A 25,458-nucleotide genomic window follows, 5' to 3' on the forward strand; every position below is an offset into this window, starting at 1 on the left:
TGGAAGAGATTTGACTTTCTTGAGGAAGGGGACTGGAGTGAGGATCTGTAAATTCATTAGAGCAGGAAACTAAGTATCTAACAGCCTCTATCAGGGCAGATCGGTATGTGTGCTATAATTTACAGGAAAGTCTCTAAGACTAGACATATCCAAAGAGAATGGCATTATAAATAGGAATGACCTTATGTACGATGTGTGCTACAATTTATAGATAAATCTCTAAGACTAGACATACACAAAGTAACACCTACATTGCAAATAATATTAATTGTATGAAACACAGAGATAGTTGATGTCTGAGCTCCCGTAACTGAGTAAGCTTAAGCATGCAACTTCATTAGAATCGACGGACGAAATAATGTGATAGGGATGAGGACTAGAAGTGTGACGACTCTTAAACCTAACTCCACCTGGTCTTGTTTTCCTCCTCTTGGGTTTAAAGGAAGAGACTGGTGGGAGAAGCCTCTGGGATGCAGTGCGGCCCTCCTCCCTCTAGGGGGAAGAAGTTGATATCTGAAAGGTGAAATCAGAGGCATTGCGTCCCTCCCTGCGGCGAGCGGAAGGAGAACTACCCTCTGGCCGGCGAGTCCAATCGTTGGCTGCGGTGCTGGCGCTGCCGTGTTGGCGGAAGTACCGGCCCTCAGTCTCCGGCCGCTTGCAGAGGTACTTCCCTACTGTGACTGGCTACCGGACTTCGGCCCCAGTCGGCGCCCCGCCGAGCCGGATGGAGAAGAAGAGGATGAACCTGCCCAAAGGGCCGGATACACTGTGCTTTGACAAGGACGAGTTCATGAAGGTGCGGACACTTCAGACAGATGGGGCCACTCGTTTCCCTGGGCCCAGGTTCTCGCCTCTCCCGTGCCCCTGGGCTCCTTGGGCAATCTAGGACGGGCGGTTCCATTACCGAGGGGGTGTACCGAGGCTGCTGCTGGGTCCGCTGCCCTCAGCCTGGACCCCAGCACGACCCTCAGAAGGGAATGAACGCTACACCTGTTTATTGGGAAGGGAATGGACCCAAACTTTTAAAAGTCTGGCAGCACTAGGGACTCCGGGGGTCTCCAGGCGAAGATTATTTTGAGGAATGAGTTAAGGGAGAAGAGGAGGCCTGGTCAGCTTGGAATTAGAGCAGACCAGGGCTTCCTACCCTGGCTTGGGTCATAGACTCGTTGGGCAATCTGGTGAAGTCTATAGATACCTTCTCAGGATAATGTCTTTAAATGCACGAGATAAAACAGCTTGTCAGAAAATATTTCATAAATACTCGTTTAATAGACTTTGACACAAAGGTGGATGATAGTCATGGCCCTAAGGAGCTTACATCCTAATGGGAAGGGAACATGTACACAACTATAGTTTGTACAGACAGAGGAAAAGCTCTAAAATTTAAGGAGGCATGGAAAGGCTTCTTGCCAAAGGTGGGATTCTAGCAGAGATTTAAACTAGGAGGCAGGGATGAGGAAGAGGAAGAGAATTCCTAGTGTGAGGGACAGTCAGTGAAAATTCCTGGAATAAGGAATGGGAGGAGTGTCTTGTTTAAGGAACACAATGGAGGCCACTATCACTGGATCATAGAGTACTCCTGGGGACAAGACCATAAAGGCTGGGAGTGCAAAGCTCTTTTAATGTCAAAGGGGCTCTTATAGTTGAACTTTGAGGAAATAGGGAACCACTAATCAAGTAGGGAGGTAACATGGTCAGGCCTGCACGTTAGGAAGATCATTTTGGCATTAGAGTGGAGGGTGTACTGAAGTGAGGAAAGATTTATGGCAGGAAGACCAAACAGCAAGCTATGGCAGTAATTCATTTTCAGGGTGATTGAGGGCAGGCCTGCACCAGCTTGGCCACAGTAGGAGAGGAGAGAAGGGAGAATATGTGAGAGGTAGTAAGCCAGTAAAATTGACAGGCTTTGGCAACAGGTTGGATATGGGTTATGAGAGAGTGAGTAGTTGAGAATGATACTTGGATTGCAAGCCTTGGGGACCAGGAGGATGGTGGTACAAATAAAAAGGAAAACAGTTATATTGAAATAAAGATTATTCTTTTCCCATCCAAATTCCTGGGCCCACTGAAATCCCAGATTAAGAACCCTTGCACTAGATAGTCTCTGAGTCTCTTCTTTCTCTGAGATTTTACTATAATCTAGTCAATTTGTTTGCTAGTGGTATGAATTCCTTTTATGACATCCTGAAGAGGCAGTGGTTGGCCCTAGAGCTGGGAAGACCTGGTTCTGACTTAAACTGACTTTGTGACCGCTGGCCAAGTTACTTACTGTCTCAGTGTTCCAGGCCAGTGGTGTCAGACTCAAATAGAAATGCATCCCTGGTGACTTCATATTGACTTAGAAAATTAACATTATCTCTACTGTATTTTTACAGTCTAAAGAAGGGACAATTATTTTGTTAAACTCATTCCTTCATCTTCTGATCTTAGACCTCATCACTCAATTGAAGCCACTTTCCCCAAAGTTTCTAATTATCTAATCTAAAGAACTTTTCTTAATCCTCATCCTTTTTGAATTTTCTATGTCATTTGACACTGCCTCTTCTTAGATTCTCTCTTCTTTGGGATTTTTTGACTTTGCTTTCTTTTGGTTCTCTTACTATTCTTTCTCATTCTATGAATTCATTATCCGTATCATGATTCCAGTAACTGTGGGTGAACCTCATGGTTCTAGACAGGGTTCTCTTTTCTCTACAGTCTCAACTGTTAAAGTTCCTATAACTATTCTCTCTGCATATGATTTCAAGTCATAGGTAGTACAGTAGATAGTGTGCTGAGCCAGGACTTAGGGAGATCTGAGTTCAAATCTGGTCTCAGATGCTTACCAGTTGTGTGACCCAGGGCAAGTCACTTAATATCTGTCTGCTATAGTTTCCTCAAACTTAAAATGGGAACCATAAGAGCAACTACATCTTAGACTTTTTTTGAGTATCATATCTGAAATTTGTAAAGACAGTGCACAGTGCCTGGCACATTAGATACTAGATAACTGCTATTATTACTGTAATTATCATCATTATTATTTACATATCCAGTTTGTCTCCCCACATCACTAACATCCTTTTGGATATATAAAAATGTCCAGTATAGTTATTAAAACTCATCATGTTTTACAACAAAAATCCCCTCCTCTCAACCCTTGAGTGTGTCCAAAATTTTTTCTCTCTAGAGTACCACTATTTTAGTCTTCCAGATTTTTAACCTCTGTATTATCCTTGATTTCTCAACTCTCCCTCATCCCACACATCCTTACAAAATTTTGCTATTTCTACTTCCAAAATATTCCTCCCATCTTTCTACTTGGCTCCTACTATAGCTCAGGCTCTCATTTCTCTCCTGAAGTACCACAGTGCCCAACTAATTGGCCTCCCTTGCTCAAGTCTCCCCCTACTCTAATCCATCCTCTACACAATGATCCAGGTGAGATTCCTTAAGCACCAAAGTCAACCTTGTTTCTCTTCTACTCATTAAACTTCAGTGATTTCATGCAAACTTCAGTTTTGTTTTTAAAGCCCTTTACCTGGCCATAGCCTATCTTCTAGACTCATCACATATACATCATTCTCCTTTCCTCATCCTCAGTCAATCTGAACTTCTCTCTGTTTTTCACACATTGCATCTTCCATATTTGTAGTGGCCATCACCCATGCTTAGTTTGCACTTCTTCCTCACAGCTGCCTTATAAAATCCCTCACTTCTTTCAGGATACAGCTCAGGCACCAACCCCACTAAACCTATTCTATTCTCTCCCCTTTCACTCCTTTGTCAACTGTTAGCCTCCTCCTTCCTTAACTGCCTGATATTTATGCTTAGTTATTCTATATACTTACATATTAATATTCTATCTCTCTAAAGCATATAAATTTCTGGAGATGATGAATTGTTTCACTGAGCACAGCTCCTGGCACACATAGTATGTGCTTAATAAATTCTTATTGATTGGTTGATAACATTTTTGTTCATTTGGGGCCTATAGAATAAACAATACCTTTTCTAGGATCAATTCGATTCAAACTTTTAAAAAGCTACTAACTCAGGGGTAGTTGGGTGGCTCAGTGGATTGAGCCAGGTCTAGAGATGAGAAGTCCTAGGTTCAAATCTGGCCTCAGACACTTCCCAGCTGTGTGACCCTGGGCAAGTCACTTAACTCCCATTGCCTAGCCCTTACCACTCTTCTGCTTTGGGTTTAAAAAAAAAAAAAAAGAACCTACTAACTTACATAGCATTCTAGGGGCTACAGATTTTAAAAAGCAACAGTGAAATAGCCTTAATAAGTAGTGTTCCTTCTGTTGGGGCAGTGAATAAAAAATAAAAATCTGTAAGGGTCAGAGCAATGAGTAATGATTTGGGAATCTGAATTGATCCTTGGAGGAAAAGGAGGATTCTAGACAGGAATGCATTCCTGGCCAGGGGGCAGCCTGTGTGAAGTCATGGAAAGGGAAAATGAAATGTTCTCCTAGAGTCTGACCAAAAAATGTACTTCCTGGGTACTACTATAAAACCATTTTTATGCTCTCCTTTAATCTATTTTTAAAAATCTACATCTAGGACTTAACATTTTCCCCTATTGTTTCATTTTTTAAATTATTTATTGTCCCTTAGAACTGAAGCTGAACAAAGTTAGTGGCTTGCTATATGATACTAGCCCTCTATACTACAGTGTCTTACCAGGTTCCCTGAATATGAATAAATATTATGAATATAAGCCTCATATGAATGAAGTTGTACTGTATGTTTTCACCTGATGGTACAAAATAATATCACCCTAAGAGGAATCTCTTGGATTTTCCTCGCTTTTCATTTTCTTTTTACTACTTGTTCAAATGAATGTTGGTCTTATGGTCTCTCTAGCTATAGTCCCCTAAAGGTGTTGATAATTAAGTGTGATATTACCTTATTCTTGTGAAATCCTCACTTTTAAGGGAAATTGGATTGCAAAATATAAATTTTGAAATATTTCTAATCAGTCAGCCCTGTAGCTTAGAACTCAAAAATAAAAAGTAAACTAGTAATCATATAGAAATAGTAGATGTGAGAAATTAAAGAACAAACAACTATATTAATAAGATACTATGTCAGCTAGATTCTGCTATATTTTTAAGAATCTCAGTTGGAAAACTGAAAGAGCTCCAAATTATATCTTATCTTTAGTGCTAAATTGATAGAATAGGTTTTTCTTTGTGAAGACTACCCAAGTTAGGGAATATAGTTTTTTTTTTTTTAATAACCCTTATCTTCTGTCTTGAACAGTGGTAAGGGCTAGGCAATGGAGGTTAAGTGACTTGCCCAGGGTCACACAGCTGGGAAGTGTCTGAGGCCAGATTTGAACCTAGGACCTCCCATCTCTAGGCCTGGCTCTCAATCCACTGAGCTACCCAGCTGCCCCCAGGGAACATAGTTTTTTGTTGTTGTTTTTGTCTAGAAATGAAAATCAATGTATCTCATACTCTCAAGGTATTTTGTAGGTCAAGGTTTGCATGTTCATTTTTTTTTAATAGTTTTGCTGCAGTTAAGTAAAGGGGCTCATTGAGTTTAGACCTGAGAGATAATCTGGCCTACTTTTTATCTCAGCTTCCTTCATTTTACAGGTAAGGAAATTGAATGACCTGCCCAACTCTGGTCTCTGAATCTAAATCCAGTGATCATTGCACTATATCATGCTGCCACTTCTAATCTAATTTTTATAGTACTATGCTACTCAATTAATTGTTACCTTTTTAGAGGCCATATAGTCTTATCAGTAGCCCTGCCTTGAAAAAAAATGTTAAGCAGTATCTGACCACATTAAGTGAAAAATAACATTTAGGACTAGAGAAATGATATTACCATTGTTGTCTATCTAGATCACACTATGTTTGGAGTGTTATGTTCGGTTCTGCAAGATTTGTTTTATAAAGAACATTGATAAAATCAGAGGTTATCCACTTGTTATGTTGTGAATCGAGGACAATGATATTGTAGACTTTTATTTGGTAACATAGGAAAATTATGAAAGAATTTTAAAGGTTTGAATTGAAAAGAGAAGACATTTCCCCTAATCAAAACATGATAGTTATCTTCAAGTATCAGAAGGGCTTCCACTTAGAAGAGAGATTGGGTGTTTTCTACTTGCGTCCAGAACAAGGAGCAATATAAGGTGCAAAGGTAAATTTATGCTTGTTATAAAAAAAGAAGTTTCTAAGAGACTTCTCTCTCCCTCCTCACCTCCACCTATAGAATTCCTCTCTTTTAAGACATAGCTATAATAATATCTTCTATGTGAAACCTTACCTTAACTCCCCAACTGCTTGTCAAACCTTATATTTAAATATTTTGTATTTTCAAAAATATTGAATCTCCTTATATTTAATTTGTCTATATTTGCTTGCTCTATTCTCCATTAATATGTAAACTCCTTAGGAAAAAATTCTGTTGCATTTGTATCTTCCTTAAGTCTTAGCTAAAGTCCCACCTTGTGTAAGAAACCTTTCCCAGCCCTCCTTACTCTCAGTTCCCATCCCCTGAAACAATCCCCAATTTATTCTTGTTTGTGCATGATGGTTTGTATGTTTTCTCCCCTATTATACTGTGATCACAAAGGACAACACGGCCATCCAATGCAGCTGAGGAAGTCTCCAGGTGTAATGATTTTTCATGCCATTGGACCCAGGCTTCCAACGCCAAGAGAGTGGGACTGTGTCTGTGCATTGACTTTTCCACTGTGATCTCCCTTGTGGACAGGGACTCAATTTTGGGCATATACATACTAGTTACTTATTAAATGCTTGTTAATGGAAAGGTTGGATGACTCTTGGTCAGGTATGTTAGAGAGGGAAGTCTTATGCCAAGATAATTGGAATTCCAACCCTTAGATTTTGTGATAGTGGCTTCTATTTCATAAACTAGTGCTTTGTTATTTGTTTATTTTTCTTTATAGCTTTTTCCTAGGGCACGGTTTTACCTGCAACCAAATTACTTAAGATCAATTTTAACAATACATGTTTGTGTTTGTTTTTAAAACTCTTCAAATTCAGTTCAGCCAACAGTAGATACTTACTGTGTGTCTTAACACTGTGCTAACCTCATGGAATAGCAAAATTAAAACAACATGACCTGCCATCAAAGAATTTGTCATCTAATAGGAGGCATGGGATACAAACATAAGAAATTACTTGGTAGAATGTAAAGAGACATGGATGAGATCCAGACAAAGTATTCTAGCAAAATCTAAGGGATTTTCAGCAGGGGAATCTGGGAAAGCCTTACGCAAGGAGTGGCACCAGACCTAGTCTTTTAAGGAAAGGATTTCCACAATTGGAACAAATAAAGAACAAAGATAAGTAGAGATTAGTTTCAGGCATAGAATACATTCTGAGATCAATGAACAGCTGGTAGTACAATTTGGCCAGAAGGTAGAGTTCATGAATATAAGTAAAATGCAATAATTTTGAAAAGGAAGCTTGGAGCCAGATTGTTGAGGACCTTAAATACTAGCCATAGGAGTTTGTATTTTATCTTGTAGGGAACCAACGCAGATTTTTGAGAAGGAACCTCTATGTCTTAAGAATATTATTTTAGTAGTTAATAGTAATGAGGATCAAAGGGGAGAGAACAGAGGCAGTGAGACCAGAGTGGATGTGGATAGACTCATAAGAGGTGAGTAGGACCAGTGTATGTAGACAGTAATATTGTGCAGATAGAATTATCAGACTTGGAGATTGCTCAGATGTTAAAAGGAGAGGGAAGAACCAAAGATGCTATAAGGTTTTAGTCTTAATGATTAGAGCTGCTTCTGGACATTTTAGTGGATATGTGACTGATACTCTGGAGCAAGATTAAAGCTGAATGAATATAATACATGCTTATCTACCTGACTACATCCACATATATATTTATATGTGTGTGTGTGTGTGTGTATATATATATATACATATATATATAAATCTTGTCTGGTGATGATAATTGAATTCTTTTAAGTATATGAGATCAAAGGAAAGACTATATTCTTTAGGTTATTGATAAAAAAATGATGAAAAACACAGATAGGAGGAAAATGAGGAGGGATAATGTCTTCGTATCTAATACAGAAGATATCCAGATATAAGAGAGGTAGAAGGGAGTAGCTAGGTAGCTCAGTGGATTAAGAGTCAGACCCAGAAATGAGAGGTCTGGGTTCAAATGTGGCCTCAGCCACTTCCTAAATGTGTGACCCTGGGCAAGTCACTTAACCCCCATTGCAAAGCACTCCATGTTAACCATATATATAAAGATAAAATATATAAAAGCCTAGAAAGTAGAAATATTATTATTATCTTCATCATTATTGTTGTTAGAATTATTGTTACATCTGAGTCTCTCAATCTTGCTTATACTTGAAGTACATTACTGATTGTCAGGGAACTTTGACTTGCTCTGTTTCCAAATTGGCCAGTTTATTCCTTAAGCAACATGGTCATGGTAACCCTAGATATTTTGTGTTCCCTATATTGATGCTGAACATATTATGGAGGCCTGATCAGGTTAACCCACTGCATGTAGAATATTAAAGGAGATTTGTAATATTCCAAAGACAATCCAACCTGCTTTTCTCCTATTTAATTCTAGACCCAAATTGACACAGTCTCAGATTCAGCCGAGCCCACAGCTCCAGGGGATCTTTGGCAGGTGGAACGGTTAGGCAGATATGAGAGATGGAAGGCAACTCTATGTATGTTTCTGCCAGGGGCGAGGCTTTGCATGAAGTGGATGCTTCACAAATGCCCAGGTTTAGCCTTTATTTTTATACATTGTTCAAAATACATGTTCGAGTAAAGATAATTGGATAAGTGATACATTAATTTTTAAGGTTGTTTGATTAACATTCTGAGATCATTCTATACATTTGTATGGTAACTTGATTCTGACAGTATACAAAAAGGTTCTACACAAGATAAATGATTTTGTCACAGGTAGCTTAATTTTCTCATTAACCTGTGAGGAGCTTTTAGCTTACAGACAATCAAGGAAAATCACTTATTACCTTTAATAAAAATTGATAGTCAATCAGAGATCCTAAAGACAATGAACAATCATAACAGTGAAATTAAGAAATCAAAGGGGTACTAAGAACACAATTCAGATTTAATATTAAGCTATCATTTTTCAGGGTTTATTAGGGAGTTTTTCAAGGAGGGTTTTGGTTGGTAGAATCAAGTCACTGAGGCTTGATGGAGCATGGTATACCAAAGCATTTTGTACAGGTCTTTATTAGTGATTTATGTACTGGCTTTAGGAGAATAAGTTTCTGTACAGGGGAGTAGGAGATTTTCTGGGTATGGCTTGTGGGCACAGCTTTTGCTGGGAAATATATACCTAAGCAAAAGTTAACCCATGATGGTCTTTTAGGTTTGGATTTGTGAGTCCGATCTTTTGGTGATATTTTGGGGAAATAGTGTATAAGCATTTTGCTCTTATATTGCTTTTTCTGCGACTAGAGAGAGGACAACAATCATGTTAATTCCATTAGTAAGGGATGTTGACAAGAGAAGTCCTACAGAGGGGACTGAGTGGGCAAGTCCACCTAGCCAAAGAGCCACTTTGTGACCTCTTGGCTTCCATGAGTGACTTTGTCAAGACATTGTGGCCTAACGGCTCCCAGCACCAAATTATTGTTTACTCATGTTCTCTAAGATCTATATACTGGTCTATGTTGTTTCTCTTATATGGATGCTTAGACCAAGATCTTTTGGTTTTTTTTGTACCTATCTCCAAAAAATTACTTTTAAAAATTGCTTCTGAGAAGTTTACTCACCTTAAAATTCTTCTTAAAGCTATGAACATTTTTATTTCCTCATGTTTTTATTGCTTCTATTTTGCAAAGTGATCCTAGATGAATATCCTAAATAATTACTTGTGTCTTGAGGCATGTGAATTATGAGTCATATAGTATCAATTAAAAATCAGTTAAATAGTTAGAAATGTGTTCACCAGATATTAAGCATTAGGAGTTCTGGTTTTGTTTGAAATTTACATTCAGATACTAAAATTGTTATAATCATACCCAGTCTCCATATTTTACTGATAAGGAAACTGGGGCACAATGGCCAATGGTAAAGCTGAGAATAGAAACCATTTTTTTCCTGATTTTCTAAGTCATTGTTTCTCCCTAATTTTTTAAGCATTATAACTATTTGACAGTAAGACTCCCTTATGGAAGAATGAAAATAAAATGTCTTCCAACTTTGTCCCAGAGAGCACAACATAATTCTTTTCCATGTTAAGGCATATTTATTTGAATAATAAAAGCACTTGCAGAATTTAAGCAACAATAGAGGGTCCTCTTGTTTAATGCAGCCTCATCTTAAATTCTTCAGAAAGTAATAACTGTCTCTGCCATTTACATGACGGAAAGTTCTTGTAAATTGATTTTTCCCTAAAGCCAGGTAACTTGCCACAGAAACATATTTTCTTCTGTATTATTTATCTTAATATTTTCTTTTTTGAATACTGGAAATTGTTGTAAATATTCTATCTTTTGTTTTGTTTTTTTTTAGGATGACTTCGATGTTGATCATTTTGTGTCTGACTGTAGGAAACGGGTCCAGCTGGAAGAACTTAGAGATGATCTTGAACTCTATTATAAGCTTCTTAAAACAGCCATGGTGGAGCTCATTAATAAGGATTATGCAGACTTTGTCAATCTTTCAACAAATTTAGTAAGCATTCAAGCTAGATATGTATATAGTTTTTAATGTTCTTATCTGAGTGATTTTATATTCAAATTTTCTATTCTAAAATTCATCCTTGATTGATTTTAGAAGCTTAAAGTCTCTAGTTAACAAAGAAACTAAAATTTGTTAAACATTTTAATTTCTTTCTTTTACTTAGGCATTTGAAAACCTACTTTTCTTAAGTGAGTTCATTCCAGTTAGCTTTAAATAGAAGTCAGAACTTTATTAAATGCCAATAAGACAATTGTGAGCATTTGAGGGAAATTTTCCATTTATTCAGGTAAAACCTCAGGGAGTCAGTCAAATTAGGACTAAAGTCTGAGTAAAAAGTGAAAATATAGGTTATTTTAAAATAAAATTTCAATGGTCTAATTTTTTTGTAAATAGAAATGCTAAATTGGAACTAGGCTAAGGAAATATTTACCATTAGTAATCCTTAGGATACTTGGTCTAAATAATTTGTATAATTAGCTTCAGGAGGCTATCGTGTACAAATGGAAAAGATTGAATGCATGAAGATATAGTATTTAAGTAGTTCTCCTTTCTTATTAGGATAGCAATTTATATACTCTATATTGATAATGTAAAAGTAATAAAGCCTAACTCTTTTGGAATTTTAGAGATAGTTCAAGTTAATGATTACTCTCTTTGCTTTTATAAATTTACAACTTACTAATAGATTGAGTTAATGCCCTGTGATTTTTCTACTGTATTCTATTTCTAAGCACCTTGAGATACTTTTTTCTTTTTCTTTGTCTCCCCAGAGCTTTTACAGGCCCTGTTGGGTCTTAGTACCTAGTACCTAGTAAATGTTTGTTGATAAGTTACTCTAGATTGCTTAGTTTCCTTGAATAATTACAATGTTCAAGGAACATAATCAAAAATGTTTCATCCATTGACTTCTATAGGTAAATAATAAAAGCACATTTCTTACCAATTGTTTTTCAAGTTTCTTTTCTTTTCATTCCCATCTTTCCTTTCCCTATTCCCTTTCTTCCACACCTACCCCCAACTCAATTTTTCCATCTTCACCTTTCTCTTTTCCCCTTCTCTCTTTCTTCCTTGGGTATATGTTAACAGGTGCACCACCACCCCTTTTCTCCCCCACTCCCTCTTCTGATTTTTGAAGTTTCATACATAACAATATTATGTTCCCATACTGCAGGGGTCCCCAGACTTTTTACACAGGGGGCCATTTCACTGTCCCTCAGACCGATTGAGGGCTAGACTATTAAAAAAACAATGAACAAATCTGTATACCGCAGTCTGGGATAGCGGAGGCTGCAGCGCCAGCTGTGATGGGCCTGTCACACCTTGCACAGGCCCATCACTGCCACCACTATGCCAGGCAGCAGTATACACAGTGTGGAATCCCCTCCCCCAGATTGTCACTCACCTTGCTGATGTCTTCCATTGTGCAGCCACATAATCCTTTGCGCAGCACCTTGTTCTCATTAGAACAAGGCGCCACGTAAAGGATTATGTTACTGGAAGTAGTACTGTATGTGGGTGATGCCACACCGCCACATACAGTGCTCCTTTCACTGACCACCAATGAAAGAGGTGCCCTTTCTGGAAGTGCGGTGGGGGCCGGATAAATGGCCTCGGGGGGGCCATGTGGCCCGCAGGCCATAGTTTGGGGACCCTTGCCATATAGTTTATGTTGGAAGGATATGTTCAGTGACAGTAATTGAAAATTTGTATTTATGTTGGTTTGATTGCTTGTTTGCAGCATTCATACAGTTGTAGACTTTTATATTATATTGAAAGGGATAAATTGAAGATTAAATATAGATTTCAGAATAAGAGAATATAAATCTGATATGATTTTCTTATTAATATTCATCACAGTTATTACTTCTGATAATTATAACATGTGTTTATTAATAAAATTTCCCTTTAGGTTGGCATGGACAAAGCCCTCAACCAGCTCTCTGTACCTTTGGGACAATTAAGAGAAGAGGTTATGGTGGGTACAAAATAATGAGTCATGTACTGTATATTAAAGCAGGGAATGTTTATTACTTGTAGAGCAAATAATTGGGTATATTACGATAGCTTCAACCAGAAACAAAATGCTTTTTTGTTTTATTTGTTAAGTAACGTCACAATTTTAAAAAATTTTGATTTGATGAAAAAGACGAAAGCAATAGATTTTATGAAAGTAAAAGATCTGAAAAACCATTAATATTCTCTAACTATATCTCTATTATATATGTGTGTGTGCATATTTTTAATATGTATATAATTGTCTATATTTTTTTATAATTCTTGTCATCTAAGCCACTGAGCATTAAGGTATGCTGAGTTAGTGCAGGGCAAAAGGGCTATTTTTATCATGCTTTTATTAATTCCTTCCTAGATTTGTGAGGGCCGTTTTGAGGATTAATTTGGTCTTATCAAGCCCTTTGTGTTACAGGTTATTTGAACTAAATTTTAGGATTTTACTTCTAAAAATCATCAGATCTTAGGGGGCAGTTGGGGAGCTCAATGCTTTGAGAGCCAAGCCTAGAGACAGGAAGTCCTAGGTTCAAATCTTACCTCAAACACTTCCTAGCTGTGTGACCCTTGGCAAGTCACTTAATCTTCATCGCCTAGCCCTTACCACTCTTCTGCCTTAGAACCAATACATAGGCCGAAGGCAGAGGTTTTAAAAAAGATCATCAGGTCTTTAAATGGATATAAGCACATTTCGTAATCAGATGTACTTGGATTAGTAGTCTTCTGCTTTTTCCTGAGGAGTGGATTTTGATTTTCTAAAAGTCTTGTGATTACAGGAGCTACTGATGGAAGGATTAGGCATGTTGATACCCAAAGCTTTTCCCCACTCCCTGAGAATCTCCTAAAGTATTCTAAAATATCAAAAGAGAAAAGCATGTTGAGGAGGACCCTTGAAGATCCTAAAACTCATGGCAACATAAAAATACAAAGTTATTGGAACAATAACAGCCCTAAAAGAAGATTCTGTGAATTTGTTTCCAAAGATGCTTAAATTTATAGCACTTTTACTTAGTTTTGGCTTGCTTACTTATTGCTGTTGAATTGGTAGGTTTTAACATCAAATATGTCAAATTATTTATTTTCTTTTTAGGTCAAATTTTTTGCTTTGTATAATTAGGTGTTTAAAATGTTTTGAGATGCAATTTAAGTGTTTGCCATTTTTATCTTGACTTTTTCCTCTACTGATTACAAACTGTAAAGCATGACTATGACAAAAATTTATTAGCCGAAACACAAAAATGTGAAACTAAATCTCCAAACCAAAAAAATAGGTTTGTTGAGAGAGGGCCGGTCTCACAATAAAGCCAGATTCCAATTGGCAACCAAAGACCCTGAGCTTTGTGAGTAGCCTCTTTATATACCCAAAAACTTATACTAAAGATACAATAATTTTTATTAGATGTGATTATAGTTTCCCAAGACTCGGATATATTCATAGCTCCCCAAAGGATCAGGTATCTCTATAGCTTCTCAAACATCAAGTAAAATCAGATAACATGGGTAGGCTTGAAGTACAACTTTACATAACAGAGACAAGAGAGGAGAAGTGAAAGAAAAATCTATACCTGCTGTGTGATTTTGGAAATAAAGTCTTTCCAAATTATGCTTATACAAAAAGACTTGTACATGATTTGGATACAGATAAAATTTTATCTTAATTATTTTAGAAAAGTTTAAGATATATGATTACAGAATAATTAATCTAGGAAAAACTACTGATCTAATATAACAAAAAAACTGAATTTTTAAAAGCCTGCTGTAATCAGGGGGTAGAGGATTTCATATTCACAGGTTACAATATATCTCTTAATTGTCACATGTTTTCCTTGATATTCTCTCCTTATTCTATCTGTTTGATTGTTCTTTCTCCATTTCTTTTACCAGATCTTTATCCAGGTGATGCCTATTAATGGTGGGCATTGCCAAAAGCTCTGTCCTGGGCCCTATTTTCTTCTCCCTCTAAGCAGTTTTTCTTAGTGACCTCATTACCTTCCCCAGACTCAATTACCATCTGACCTGATCCTCAGATTTATTTAACTCCATCCCATATTCATCTCTAGACCTCCAGTCTTGCATCTTAAATTGAATGTCCCATAAACATCTTAATTCATTATGTTCAAAATGTGAGTTTATTATCTTTACCCCATGCCTTCTCTTCCTAATGACACTATCAGGGTCACCACCATCTTCCCAGTCACCAGGTTTATAGTGTAGGTGTTAACCCTCTCACCAGCCATAATCAATATTTTGCCCAAAGCCTATTGATTTTACCTTCTTAGCATCTATCACATATGTTCCTTTCTTTCATCGAACCCTACCTCCACTCTGGTGCAGGCTATTATCACCTGATTCTTAGATTGCTGATAGCCTGATAATTTGGACTCCCTATCCCAAGTGTCTCCCCACTGCAGTCCAGCCTCCACTCAGATGTCAAAATGAGCTTCTTAAAGTGCAAGTTTGACTATATTACCCCCTCTATTTGGTACCTTCCCTTTGTTAATTATCTTTGATTTATCTTGTAAATAGTTTCTTTCTACATAATTATTACACATTGAACTCTTAGAAGGTAAGGACTTTTTTTTTTTAAGGTTAGGGTGGAATGGTGGCCTCTCTTTGTATTTCTGGCTCTTTTTGCTATCTCTGGTATGTAGCAGACAATGAATAAAGACTTGGTGACATATCTGATGGCCCTTTTTTTAGTCCTTATCATCTTGCCTTTGTGGATCTATTTTTTTTTACCTGTCTGTCAATGCCTCTCTCATACTTATGAAATTGATTTTTTTATACCCAAGTATAAAGCTTTACATTTATTTATTCCTGTTAAATTTAATTTTATGAGGTTTAGTACTCTAGCCTGTCAAGAGCTTTTTGATTCCTGACTTTGTCATTTGTTAGAAAAAAATCTGTCCAGTCAGCAACAAAAACCACTGAGGCAAGACCTCAAGCCAATAACCATATATTTTTTCTTTTTTTTATTTAGAATATTTTTTCATGATTACATAATTCATGACCCATCCCCTTCTGTGCTCTTTCCTACCCCTTCCCAAATCCGACAAGCAGTTCCACTGGGTTATACATGTACATTGTTCAAAACCTATTTCCATGTTATTCATATCTGCGGCAGCACGATCCTTTAACATCAAAACCCCAATCATATCCTTATCGTACTACGTGATCGATCACATATTTTTCTAACGCATTTCCATTTCCCCAGTTCTTTGTTTGGATGTAAACAGCATTCTTTCTCCTAACTTCCTCTGGATCATTGCATTGCTGCTGGTACGAAAGTCTATTAAATTCGATTGTGCCACAGTATATCAGTCTCTGTGTACAGTGTTCTCCTGGTTCTGCTCCTTTCACTCTGCATCAGTTCTTGGAGGTCATACTAGTTCACATGGAATTCCTCCAGTTCTTCATTCCTTTCAGCACAATAATATTCCATCACAATGATCTAGAGATCTGGAAGTCTGGATGATCTCCTTTCTCATTTTGACATTTACTCATCAGATCACATAGATGGAGGTCCTCTAGCTAGGACATTTTTGTAATTAAGCAAATATACTCATGACTCTTTAGTATTTACAGTCAGAAAGAATCCCTTTAATCTGATGTGACTATGAAATGGATCAATACAGATACGATCAAGTTTTATTGGCTTAGTATGATTACATAAGTGTATTGTTCAATATACCCATTTGGGAATATATGAGAAATCTTGAGTGGAAATACACCAACAATAGATCATAATAAACTATGGATAGATCACGGATCAAAAATCAATTATTTTTTGCATGTCTAGTATGTCATCTGTCTTAAAATTTGTCATCTACTGATTTTATTTATATATTATCTATATATTTATCTAAACCATTGATAAAAATATGTAGCAGCACAGGACCAAGGATAGATTTTTGGAATACTCTGCTGGATTCTTCTTGCCATGTTGCTATTAACAATCATATGTAAAGTCTAACCTCTAACCAGTTCAATTCATATCTCTTCATCTTTTCCATTAGAATAGTGTGAGATACTTTATGCAAGGATTAGCTAAAATCTGATTAAAAGTATATCTACAGAATCTATTTTATTTACTTAGGAATCCTGTCAAAACAGGGAATGAAGTTAGTCTGGCATGGCCTGTTCTTGAAGCCATTCTGATTCTTTTTAATTACTACTTCTTTTTCTAGGTGTTTACCAAGTAGCTTTTTAGTAGTCTCTTCTAAAACTTCCACAAGAATCAGTCATTGAGCTCATTGACAAATAATTTGTAGATTCTAGTCTCTTTCCTTTTTGAAAATTGGAACATTTGCTTTTTCTCCTTTCTTATAGTACCTCTCCTTTTTCCACTGGTCTTTCAGCTATCATTGACAGACTCAGTAGTTGTCTGCCAATTCTTTCAGGACCTCAGGATGATAATGAGATAATATTTTTTAAATGTTTAGCACATTGGCTAGAACATGTCAGGAACTTAATAAATGCTTGTTCCTTTCCTTGCCCTTCTTTCTCCTGCCCAACTCTAATCCCAGCTCATTGTTCATCTTTATTGTCTGTCCCAGATATACATTCTGTTGGACTAGCTCTTTGAGGTGTCCATGCAAATCCATTTTGAAATCTGGGCAATAGATAATCTTCATTCATTTGGTGTTCTTTGTGAATGATCAAGCTAAACTCCTCTGAATGATTAAAGATTTCTTCTAAGAGTTTTGCAGTATATTGGAGATTAATATAGTCAATACATCTTGAAGAAAAAAAGAAATCTTTGGCAATTTCTTTGCACTGTCTAACATTTTAGGCCCTCCTAATGAAAAACAAAGATGTAAAAGTAGCCATAAATCTACCTTCCCTTTAGATGGAAAGACACAGGAAAATTTGAGTAGTGTTTCTTGAAATCTCTCATGGTTGGCAAACTAGTGCATTCTCCCATGACTTTAACCATTACCTATTCATGGAATATTCTAAAATCTATACAACCACCCCTTATCGCTCTGAGTTGTAGGGTCAGATGTCATATTTCAAGATGTTGAGAAGGGAGTAGGTAGAAGGTAGAAGCAACAAATTTAAAGTAATGTTTTCTAGAATTTTAGCTATGAAAGAGAATTACAGTGTTATAACTTGAAACATACCAGGATCAAGTGAAGAAATTGGGAAAATTTGGACATGTTTGTAGATAGCAGAGGAGACCATAGACAGGAGAGATTGTGAAAAGTAGAAGTTATGATGAGAAAGGAATTTCATAGTTCAGTATCTTTGAATTAGTATAATTATGGGTAAATAGGACTGTGGGAGTGATGTAGAATAATACAAATGAGAAAATAAATTAAGAACATATTTTGATAATCCATGGGTGAGGTAATTAAGGTATTATTGCTGTGGACAAATAGACTAGGAATTTATTCCATATGTGTCCATATATTTCAGGTTAAGGGGACCTCTGAATCCCTGAGTAGCCCCTATTAGAGTCTCAAGTCTCCTGGGTTCAGCATTTGGAAAAGGAATGAGAGAGTTCTAGGAAAAGAATCTTATTATCAGTGGTAGTCCCTACCATACCTTCATGTAAATGATGGTAGAGAGTAGAGGCATTATTGCTTTCCCTGATGATTTTACAAAACTATCCACAATCCTAATCTAACAAATTGTGTTCATTTTGTCTCCTGCCACTTTTTATATATTCTCTATGTGCTATACTCTGAACAAAGCTTTCCCTTTCCTATGCCTTCATATCTTTTACTCATGCTTATTCTTTTTTTTTAATTAATTAATTAATTTTTTGAACCCTTACTTTCTGTCTTGGAGTCAATACTATGTATTGGTTCCAAGGCAGAAGAGTGGTAAGGGCTAGGCAATGGGGGTCAAGTGACTTGCCCAGGGTCACACAGCTGGGAAATGTCTGAGGCCAGATTTGAACCTAGGAACTCCCATCTCTAGGCCTGGCTCTCAATCCAATGAGCTACCCAGCTGCCCCCTACTCATGCTTATTCTTAAACTGTCCTATTAAAAAAATCTTTATCTGTTAACATTCTACCCTTTCTTCAAAGCCCCAATTAAATATTATCTCTTCCAGCCATTCTTCATTAACTCACATCCAAAATTTAAAAGATTTCTTTCATCTATGACATTTTATTTTCTTATGTACTTAGATTTTATTTTATATTTTATTTTTCTTTGTACTTGTCCTACTTTCCTCTACTAGAATACAAGACTATCTTTTCCCCTAGTGTCATACATTGTTTATAGTTTTATGTACTTAATATTTGTTGAAAAAATGAGCTTTTTGTTCTCTTTATGTCTAGTAATGAAGTACTTTTGAGTCTTCCTTTCATCTTGTTCACTGTAGTTCAGATCTTAATTACCTCCCACAAGGATTATCAAAATAGTCTACTAATTCCTTTTCTCTGCTGATCTATTCCAGTGTTCACCCCATCATTCTTAATTTCTTAAAACACCTTTTATATAGCATCCTTGTCCTATAACTTAAATTACCTTGCTATTGCCTGTCGTATCAATGTTCAGTTTTATAAAGCTTATATCTTGTGTTCTCATACTATTTGGCACAGACCTGATAGATATTCAGGGCATACTTACACAATTGAATAAGCAAAAAGCTTTTAATATTTTGCCTCATTTGTTCCAGTCATGGGTTTTTGTTTCACTTATTTTGCTCTCTTCTTTTTTAAGAGCCTTAAGTCAACTGTCAGTGATGGAATTCGGGCAGTTGATGAGCGAATGTCTAAACAAGAGGATATCAGAAGAAAAAAGGTATATGCAAATATATAAACCACCAGTATAAAAAAGCCCTTCTAAGTAGCAAGGACATTTATTAGCTATTTTCTTATTACTTTGTTAACTTATCCATCTGGTCTTTAAACATATATATATATATATATATATATATATATATATATATAATTTTTTTTTAAAGATAGCAGTCTTTGACTTGTCACTACCACCCAACTAAGCTTATATTTTCAGAATCTTTTCCTTTATACATTATTTTTCATGGGTTTCTTCTTACATTTCCATCAACTTTCTGAAGTAAACTAGTCAGATCGTAAAATTAGAGAGTTTTGGAAATCATCTAATCCAAGTCTCAGTTTCACATATAAAAATGTCTGGGCTCAGAGATATTAAGTGGTTTGCCTAAGATCACACAACTTGGCAGATCTGACTTAGACTAGAAACTAGGCTTCCTCTCAGGCCACTATTCTTTCTAGTAAGAATGATAATAGCTAACAGTTATATTGGGCTGACAACTCTCTGCAGTAAGTACAGCAAAAAATGTCCCATTTTACACATGAAAAACCTGACACAAAGAGAGGTTAAGTGACATATCTGTGGAGTTAGCATAGTACTGACTTCTTAACTTTATGGATGAAGAAATGGAATAATATATTAAATGAATCATCTACAGTTATATAAACGCACAGCTAGAAATAGACCTCAAGTCTGCCATCCTAATCCAGGGATCTTTCCACCACACTATGCTATAAACAATTTTTTCACAAAGAATTTGTTCATCAGGATAATGTTTAATATACTACCTGAATGCCCATAATCTAATCTCATCTCAGAAGCTAAAAGGTTTCCAGCCTGGGTAGGACCTGGAAAAAAATAGATGCTGTAGGTCTAAAAAGTGTGACATAATGGATAAAAAAATTCATTGGTAAAGGGAATTTTCTCTCTGGAAGTTCTCTACATCAATGAAATAACAGGTCTGGAGCCTCCTTTTCAACACTTCTCCTCCAAAAAAGAAAAAAAAAGTGTATATGTATAAACACACACACACACACATACATACATACATGCATACTTGCACTAAATTGTAAATTTCCCTAAAGTTGAGAGGAAAATGCCTCCTTGAGAGACTTTTTTCTCTCTAATTATTTGTGATCATTCTGTTCTTATTAGCATTTATCCATGATACAAAAGTTATCTTTTGTAAAGAAGTAGCCGTTTTTACCCATCTCTTCAAAGTATTCTTCTATGCTCCTCTTTATCCTGTTTTAGCAATTTTGAAAATGCTTAAACTTAATATGATATGTATTATCTATAAAATTATGTCTGTTCACTGTTTGTGAATGTGATTGCATATGTTCAGGCTTTTGATATATACTTAGTGCATATATACATAAAGAAAGATCTTTTTTTAAAAAGCAAGTAAAATTTAGTGAGCTTAGGAAAAGTAAGACAGCAAAAAGACAGTTCATGGTTAGAAAATGGAGGGGTAAAAGAGCAAGGATAAAAATTTGAGGAATAAGAAATGTCAGTATTTGCTGCAATAAGCCTCCTATATTGTGCTGTAAAAAATCAAGATGATGTATTTGTTCCAGAAAGTCTATCTTAATTTTTTGTGTGTTTTCAGTGATAAATTTTAATACATAGAAAACCATTCATATCCTGGAAGTTTTGACTGAACAAACACTACTTTTAAGTCTTGTTTAGAGTTTAAGCCCAGGAAATAAGGTAGCAAATATAAAATATGATGAAGAGGTTCCTTTCTTAATATTTTGCTTCATTCTTTACAGATGTGTGTTTTGAGACTTATTCAAGTTATTCGCTCAGTTGAGAAAATTGAAAAAATATTAAATTCCCAAAATTCTAAGGAAACATCTTCATTAGAAGCAAGCAGGTAAATGTGTAAGACAGTTTTTCCATTCATACCCATGAATTTTCTTAAACTACAATGTCAATAATAAGTAGCTTATCATAATTTTTAAAAGTTGTGATTTACTGAAAAAGAACAAAATGGACTCACATGAACTTTTAGAAATCATTGTGTTAAAAGGCCAGGTTATAACATTTAGATAAAATGATCAGTGTTTTAAAACATATTTACTTGAATTATGGAACTTATCTCCTATGCCCCAACTTTCATAGCAATTATAATCATCCTAGAAGTTCTTACACTTTCAGTACCCTAACTTCAGGTATCAGAATAAATATTTTTGCTACAAGGGCTCAGTTTCTGAAATTTCACCTTTTGATGTATATATAGTCCATGTTGACCTTTGGGACATAATATACATTTCTTAGACTAGTATATTCTAGATATATTACTGATTTAAAAACATTTAGAATGAGATATAAAAGCTTTTCAAATAAATTTTTAAATCCATTGGCATGTGGGCAACTATTACAAATTTAATAGGCATAATGTATACCTTAAACATTTTTGCTTATCTCTGCTAGATCATTTAAAAGAGATTGTTAAAAGATTATAACATTAGAACAGGGGTTTTAACTTCTATTGTGTCTCCTGAACCCTTTTATAGTCTCTTAAAGTATATCTTGACTCTTTCTCATAATAACAGTTTTAAATACATAAAATAGAGGATAACAAAGGAAACAAATTATATTGAAATGGAAATTTTTTTTCCTCATCCAAGTTCATAGACCCCCTGAAATCTATCCACATAAGTTAAGAATCCCTGCTAATCACAACTAAATGTTGTGAAAAATGAAATAATAAAAATGGGAAAGTGAAAAATTAGCATAAGATATATAGTTATCAACCACTCAGACTTATGGATGAGTGACTTAGGGATCCTTGTTAAAATTAGCCTGACATTTGAATCATAGCAATTTTGTGTTTATTCCTTCTAATATTATATTGTTGATCCTAAGAGTTCTCTCTCTCTCTCTCTCTCTTTTGCTTTGAGAAGCAAAATATGTTCCTGACAGTATAATATCAAGCAGGATAATCATAAATATCAGGAAAGTGGTACATAGAATAAATTCTATCAGAATTTGGAGAAGAAAGTTATTACTTGAGTTGGTCAGTGAACCTAGAATAGATATAACTGAGTTAGACTTTAAAGATGTGAGAGCATAGTTGAGAAAGTAAAAATGCATAAAATATATTCAGGCAACAGTTAATAGATCAGTTTGCCTAAAGTTGGAAGATTTGAATTTTAGTATGGTTGGAAATTTGGTCTAGCCAGGTCCCACATGATCTCTGTGCCAATTACTTCAGAAAGTTGGTTTCACTCCAAAGACTGTGGACCATCATAGGATGGTTCTTGACTGAAACAGAGCCAAACTATGAATTTATACTTTGATTATCAAACAGCATGGCAATTTTGTGCTGGCTGTTGAAATATTTTTTCACATAATCAGTGCTGTTTAACATTAATGTTGGTTTTGCATATCAGGTTATTTGTAGAATAAAACTATTCCAATTCAGTATCCACACAGGGGCACAAATACAAGAGGGAAAAAGAAATTCCTTCCTTCAAGAAAAGGATTACATTTTAATAGAGTAAGACAACATACAAAAGGTGGGGAGAGGAGACGAAGGTACCTTGCATAGGGGTGTGGTTTTGAAGTCCAGAAGTCAGAAAAAGGCCAGGCAGGGAGAATTAAGACTGATTGAGGCCCTTGTACAAAATAGAGTCCTCAGAAGGAACTTGACAATAGATGGAAGTGACATGTCTTGCAGAGAAATATTACAGATTGAGGAGTCACCAGGATTGGTTGGAAAGGAAGAAAATTGTGTTGTCATTTGAAAATTTGTATCTTTTTATAAGTTTGGACTCACAATTTTGAAGACATTGTTTTATCATAAGAAAAATAAAATAATGTATTTTACTTTAGTTTATCAAATATTAAATGTAGAATGATAGGGATACAAAGATCAAAATGAAACCCCATTCCTGTCCTTAAGCAGTTTACATTCCATTAGGGAGAAATACAGCATGTGCACAAGTAATTTAATACAAAGTGGTACAGAGTAATTACAAGAGGAAGATTGTAAATGCCATTAAAACATCAGAATGTAGAATTCGTTTTTCATTTTAGAGGCAATGGAGAACTTTTCTCTACCAACCTGTTTTGTTTCTCAGACTTTCTCCCCCTTTAGAATGGGACCACCTAAAAGGCAAGGACTTTTTACCTTTCTTCTCATTTTCATTATTTAAATGGGTCTTGGCACATAGTAAGCATTCACTGAGTAGAACAAATGACAAAGAGATTTGTCAGTTCCTCCCATCCATTTCAGTGCTTTCATTTGGTGGCAAATGTTTCTCCATATGATTAGTTGGTGGTCCAAATTTTCACATTAGGGAAGGGAAAAGTAAGGCCATACATCATATTTAAATGTACAGAGATATTTTATTTGAGGATATTTTTTATAAGTGGTTGTCTTGGGATGTTACAGGCCTTCAAATTTGAGTCTAGATTAGAGCAGTGGTGAGACAGTTCTGTAGATTTGGGTCATGTGAAAGCTCTGAAATTGGATTCCCAGCTTTCCTTTTTTTTTTTTTATGGGAAACAGCCCATCTGACTGTTAAAGTTGCTCCGTACTGTTTGGGAGTTTCAGGATGAGGGGAGCAAAATAGTTTCATTTACTATTTCCATTTCTCTATATACATTTGAAGAGCTTTGGGCACAATAACTGGTTGAGGGGAGATAGGAGGATATGTTTTTTGATTTACTCAAAAATAGTTAAGAGGGCAATTATCTGTGATGTCAGATGCCCTAGAGTTATCTAAGCCTAAGCTAGACATTTATCTGTAATGCCTGATTTCAGAGATGAAAGCAAAAGTACTGTTTAACCTGGGATACTTATCAGGGTCTGGTAGGTACCAGGTGAATGGCCTTAGGTTATTTTTATTTTCTTAAGTGAGAAACCAAAGATCCCCTCTTACCCCACTTGAGGAAGATATACTTTCTCCATATATCTTTGATTTTTAGTTGAGTTTCTTGGAAGTAACAATTTGTTGAATTTTTTTCTTAAAAACTGTCACTCTTTATTCATTTATTAAATTGTTTATTGCTTTTGGAAAGTTAGGAATTAGGATTCTATTTTTCTCCATTTGTCTCTAATTTTTTTCTAAGTTAAGATTTTTCCTCTCTATATAAAAAATAGTACTTTAACTCTTTAGTTTTGTTTAACCTACTTCAAAGTATTTCTGTTTCCATAGGTTCTTATCTTCTCACTTTCAGCCACCAAGTGAAATAGTATAAAAGAAAAAGAGGGCCCAGGACAGAAAGTCCTATGGGATACCCACAATTAGTGAGAATGACTTGGATGAAAACCCAACAAAGGAGACTGAGAAAGAGTAATCAGATGGGTAGGAGAACCAGGAGAACCAGTTTCAAGCAGCGACCCAAAAACCTAAAGAGAAAAGAGTATCAAAGAGAAGGTGGTGGTCAGTAGTTTCAGAGCCTGCAGAGTAGTCAAGAAGCCTGAAGACTGAGAAAAGGCCATTAAATTTGTAGATTAAGAAATTGTCAGTAACTTTGGAGAGATGTTTTAGTTGAATGATGAGAGCTGAAGTCAGACTGCACAGTATTAGGAAGACAGTGAGAGGAAAGTAAGTGAAAGCCTTCTCAAAGGATTAAGTTTTTTGAGACATGTTAGTAGGCAATAGGAATCAACCAATAGACCAGAAAAGATTAAAGATAAGTGAGAAAGTAGAGGTGATAGGGTAATCTGTTGGAGAAGACTGGATGGAATTGGATATAGGTTAATTTTTGTATATGTAGGAGAATTTCCCAGGGTCACCTCTTCATTTGTGACAGGAGTGTAAAGGAAGATTGGGTTGATGTGAAATGAAGTGGAGGGAAGAAGGATCACTTGGTGAATGGCCTCAGTTTTTTCAGTAAAATATGAGACAGGATCTCCAATGGAGAGGAGGGAGGGAAGGCATAGTTAGGGGAGTTTTAAGGAGGAAGACCTCTGTATATATAGAGCATCAATTAGGGAGATATAAAAGGATTGCCTTGCAACAGGAAGGGCCCAGCACCATAAATTTGTAGTGGGCCCAATTAA

General features: G+C 35.9%; 1 protein-coding gene across 1 annotated transcript in view; it reads left to right on the top strand.

The window, feature by feature from the left end:
- The first annotated feature begins 554 nt into the window (after nt 1-554).
- Nucleotides 555-25,458, top strand: part of COG2 (component of oligomeric golgi complex 2) — an 81,425-nt gene continuing 56,521 nt past the window's right edge. The window contains exons 1-5 of the mRNA XM_001369291.5: nt 555-796; nt 10,512-10,673; nt 12,592-12,657; nt 19,365-19,445; nt 21,212-21,315. Of these exons, the coding sequence (XP_001369328.1) occupies nt 725-796; nt 10,512-10,673; nt 12,592-12,657; nt 19,365-19,445; nt 21,212-21,315 (485 nt within the window). The 5' untranslated portion in view covers nt 555-724. The remainder of the gene's footprint in view (nt 797-10,511; nt 10,674-12,591; nt 12,658-19,364; nt 19,446-21,211; nt 21,316-25,458) is intronic.

The sequence above is a fragment of the Monodelphis domestica genome, chromosome 2, assembly GCF_027887165.1.
Source record: "Monodelphis domestica isolate mMonDom1 chromosome 2, mMonDom1.pri, whole genome shotgun sequence".
Lineage (NCBI taxonomy): Eukaryota > Metazoa > Chordata > Mammalia > Didelphimorphia > Didelphidae > Monodelphis > Monodelphis domestica.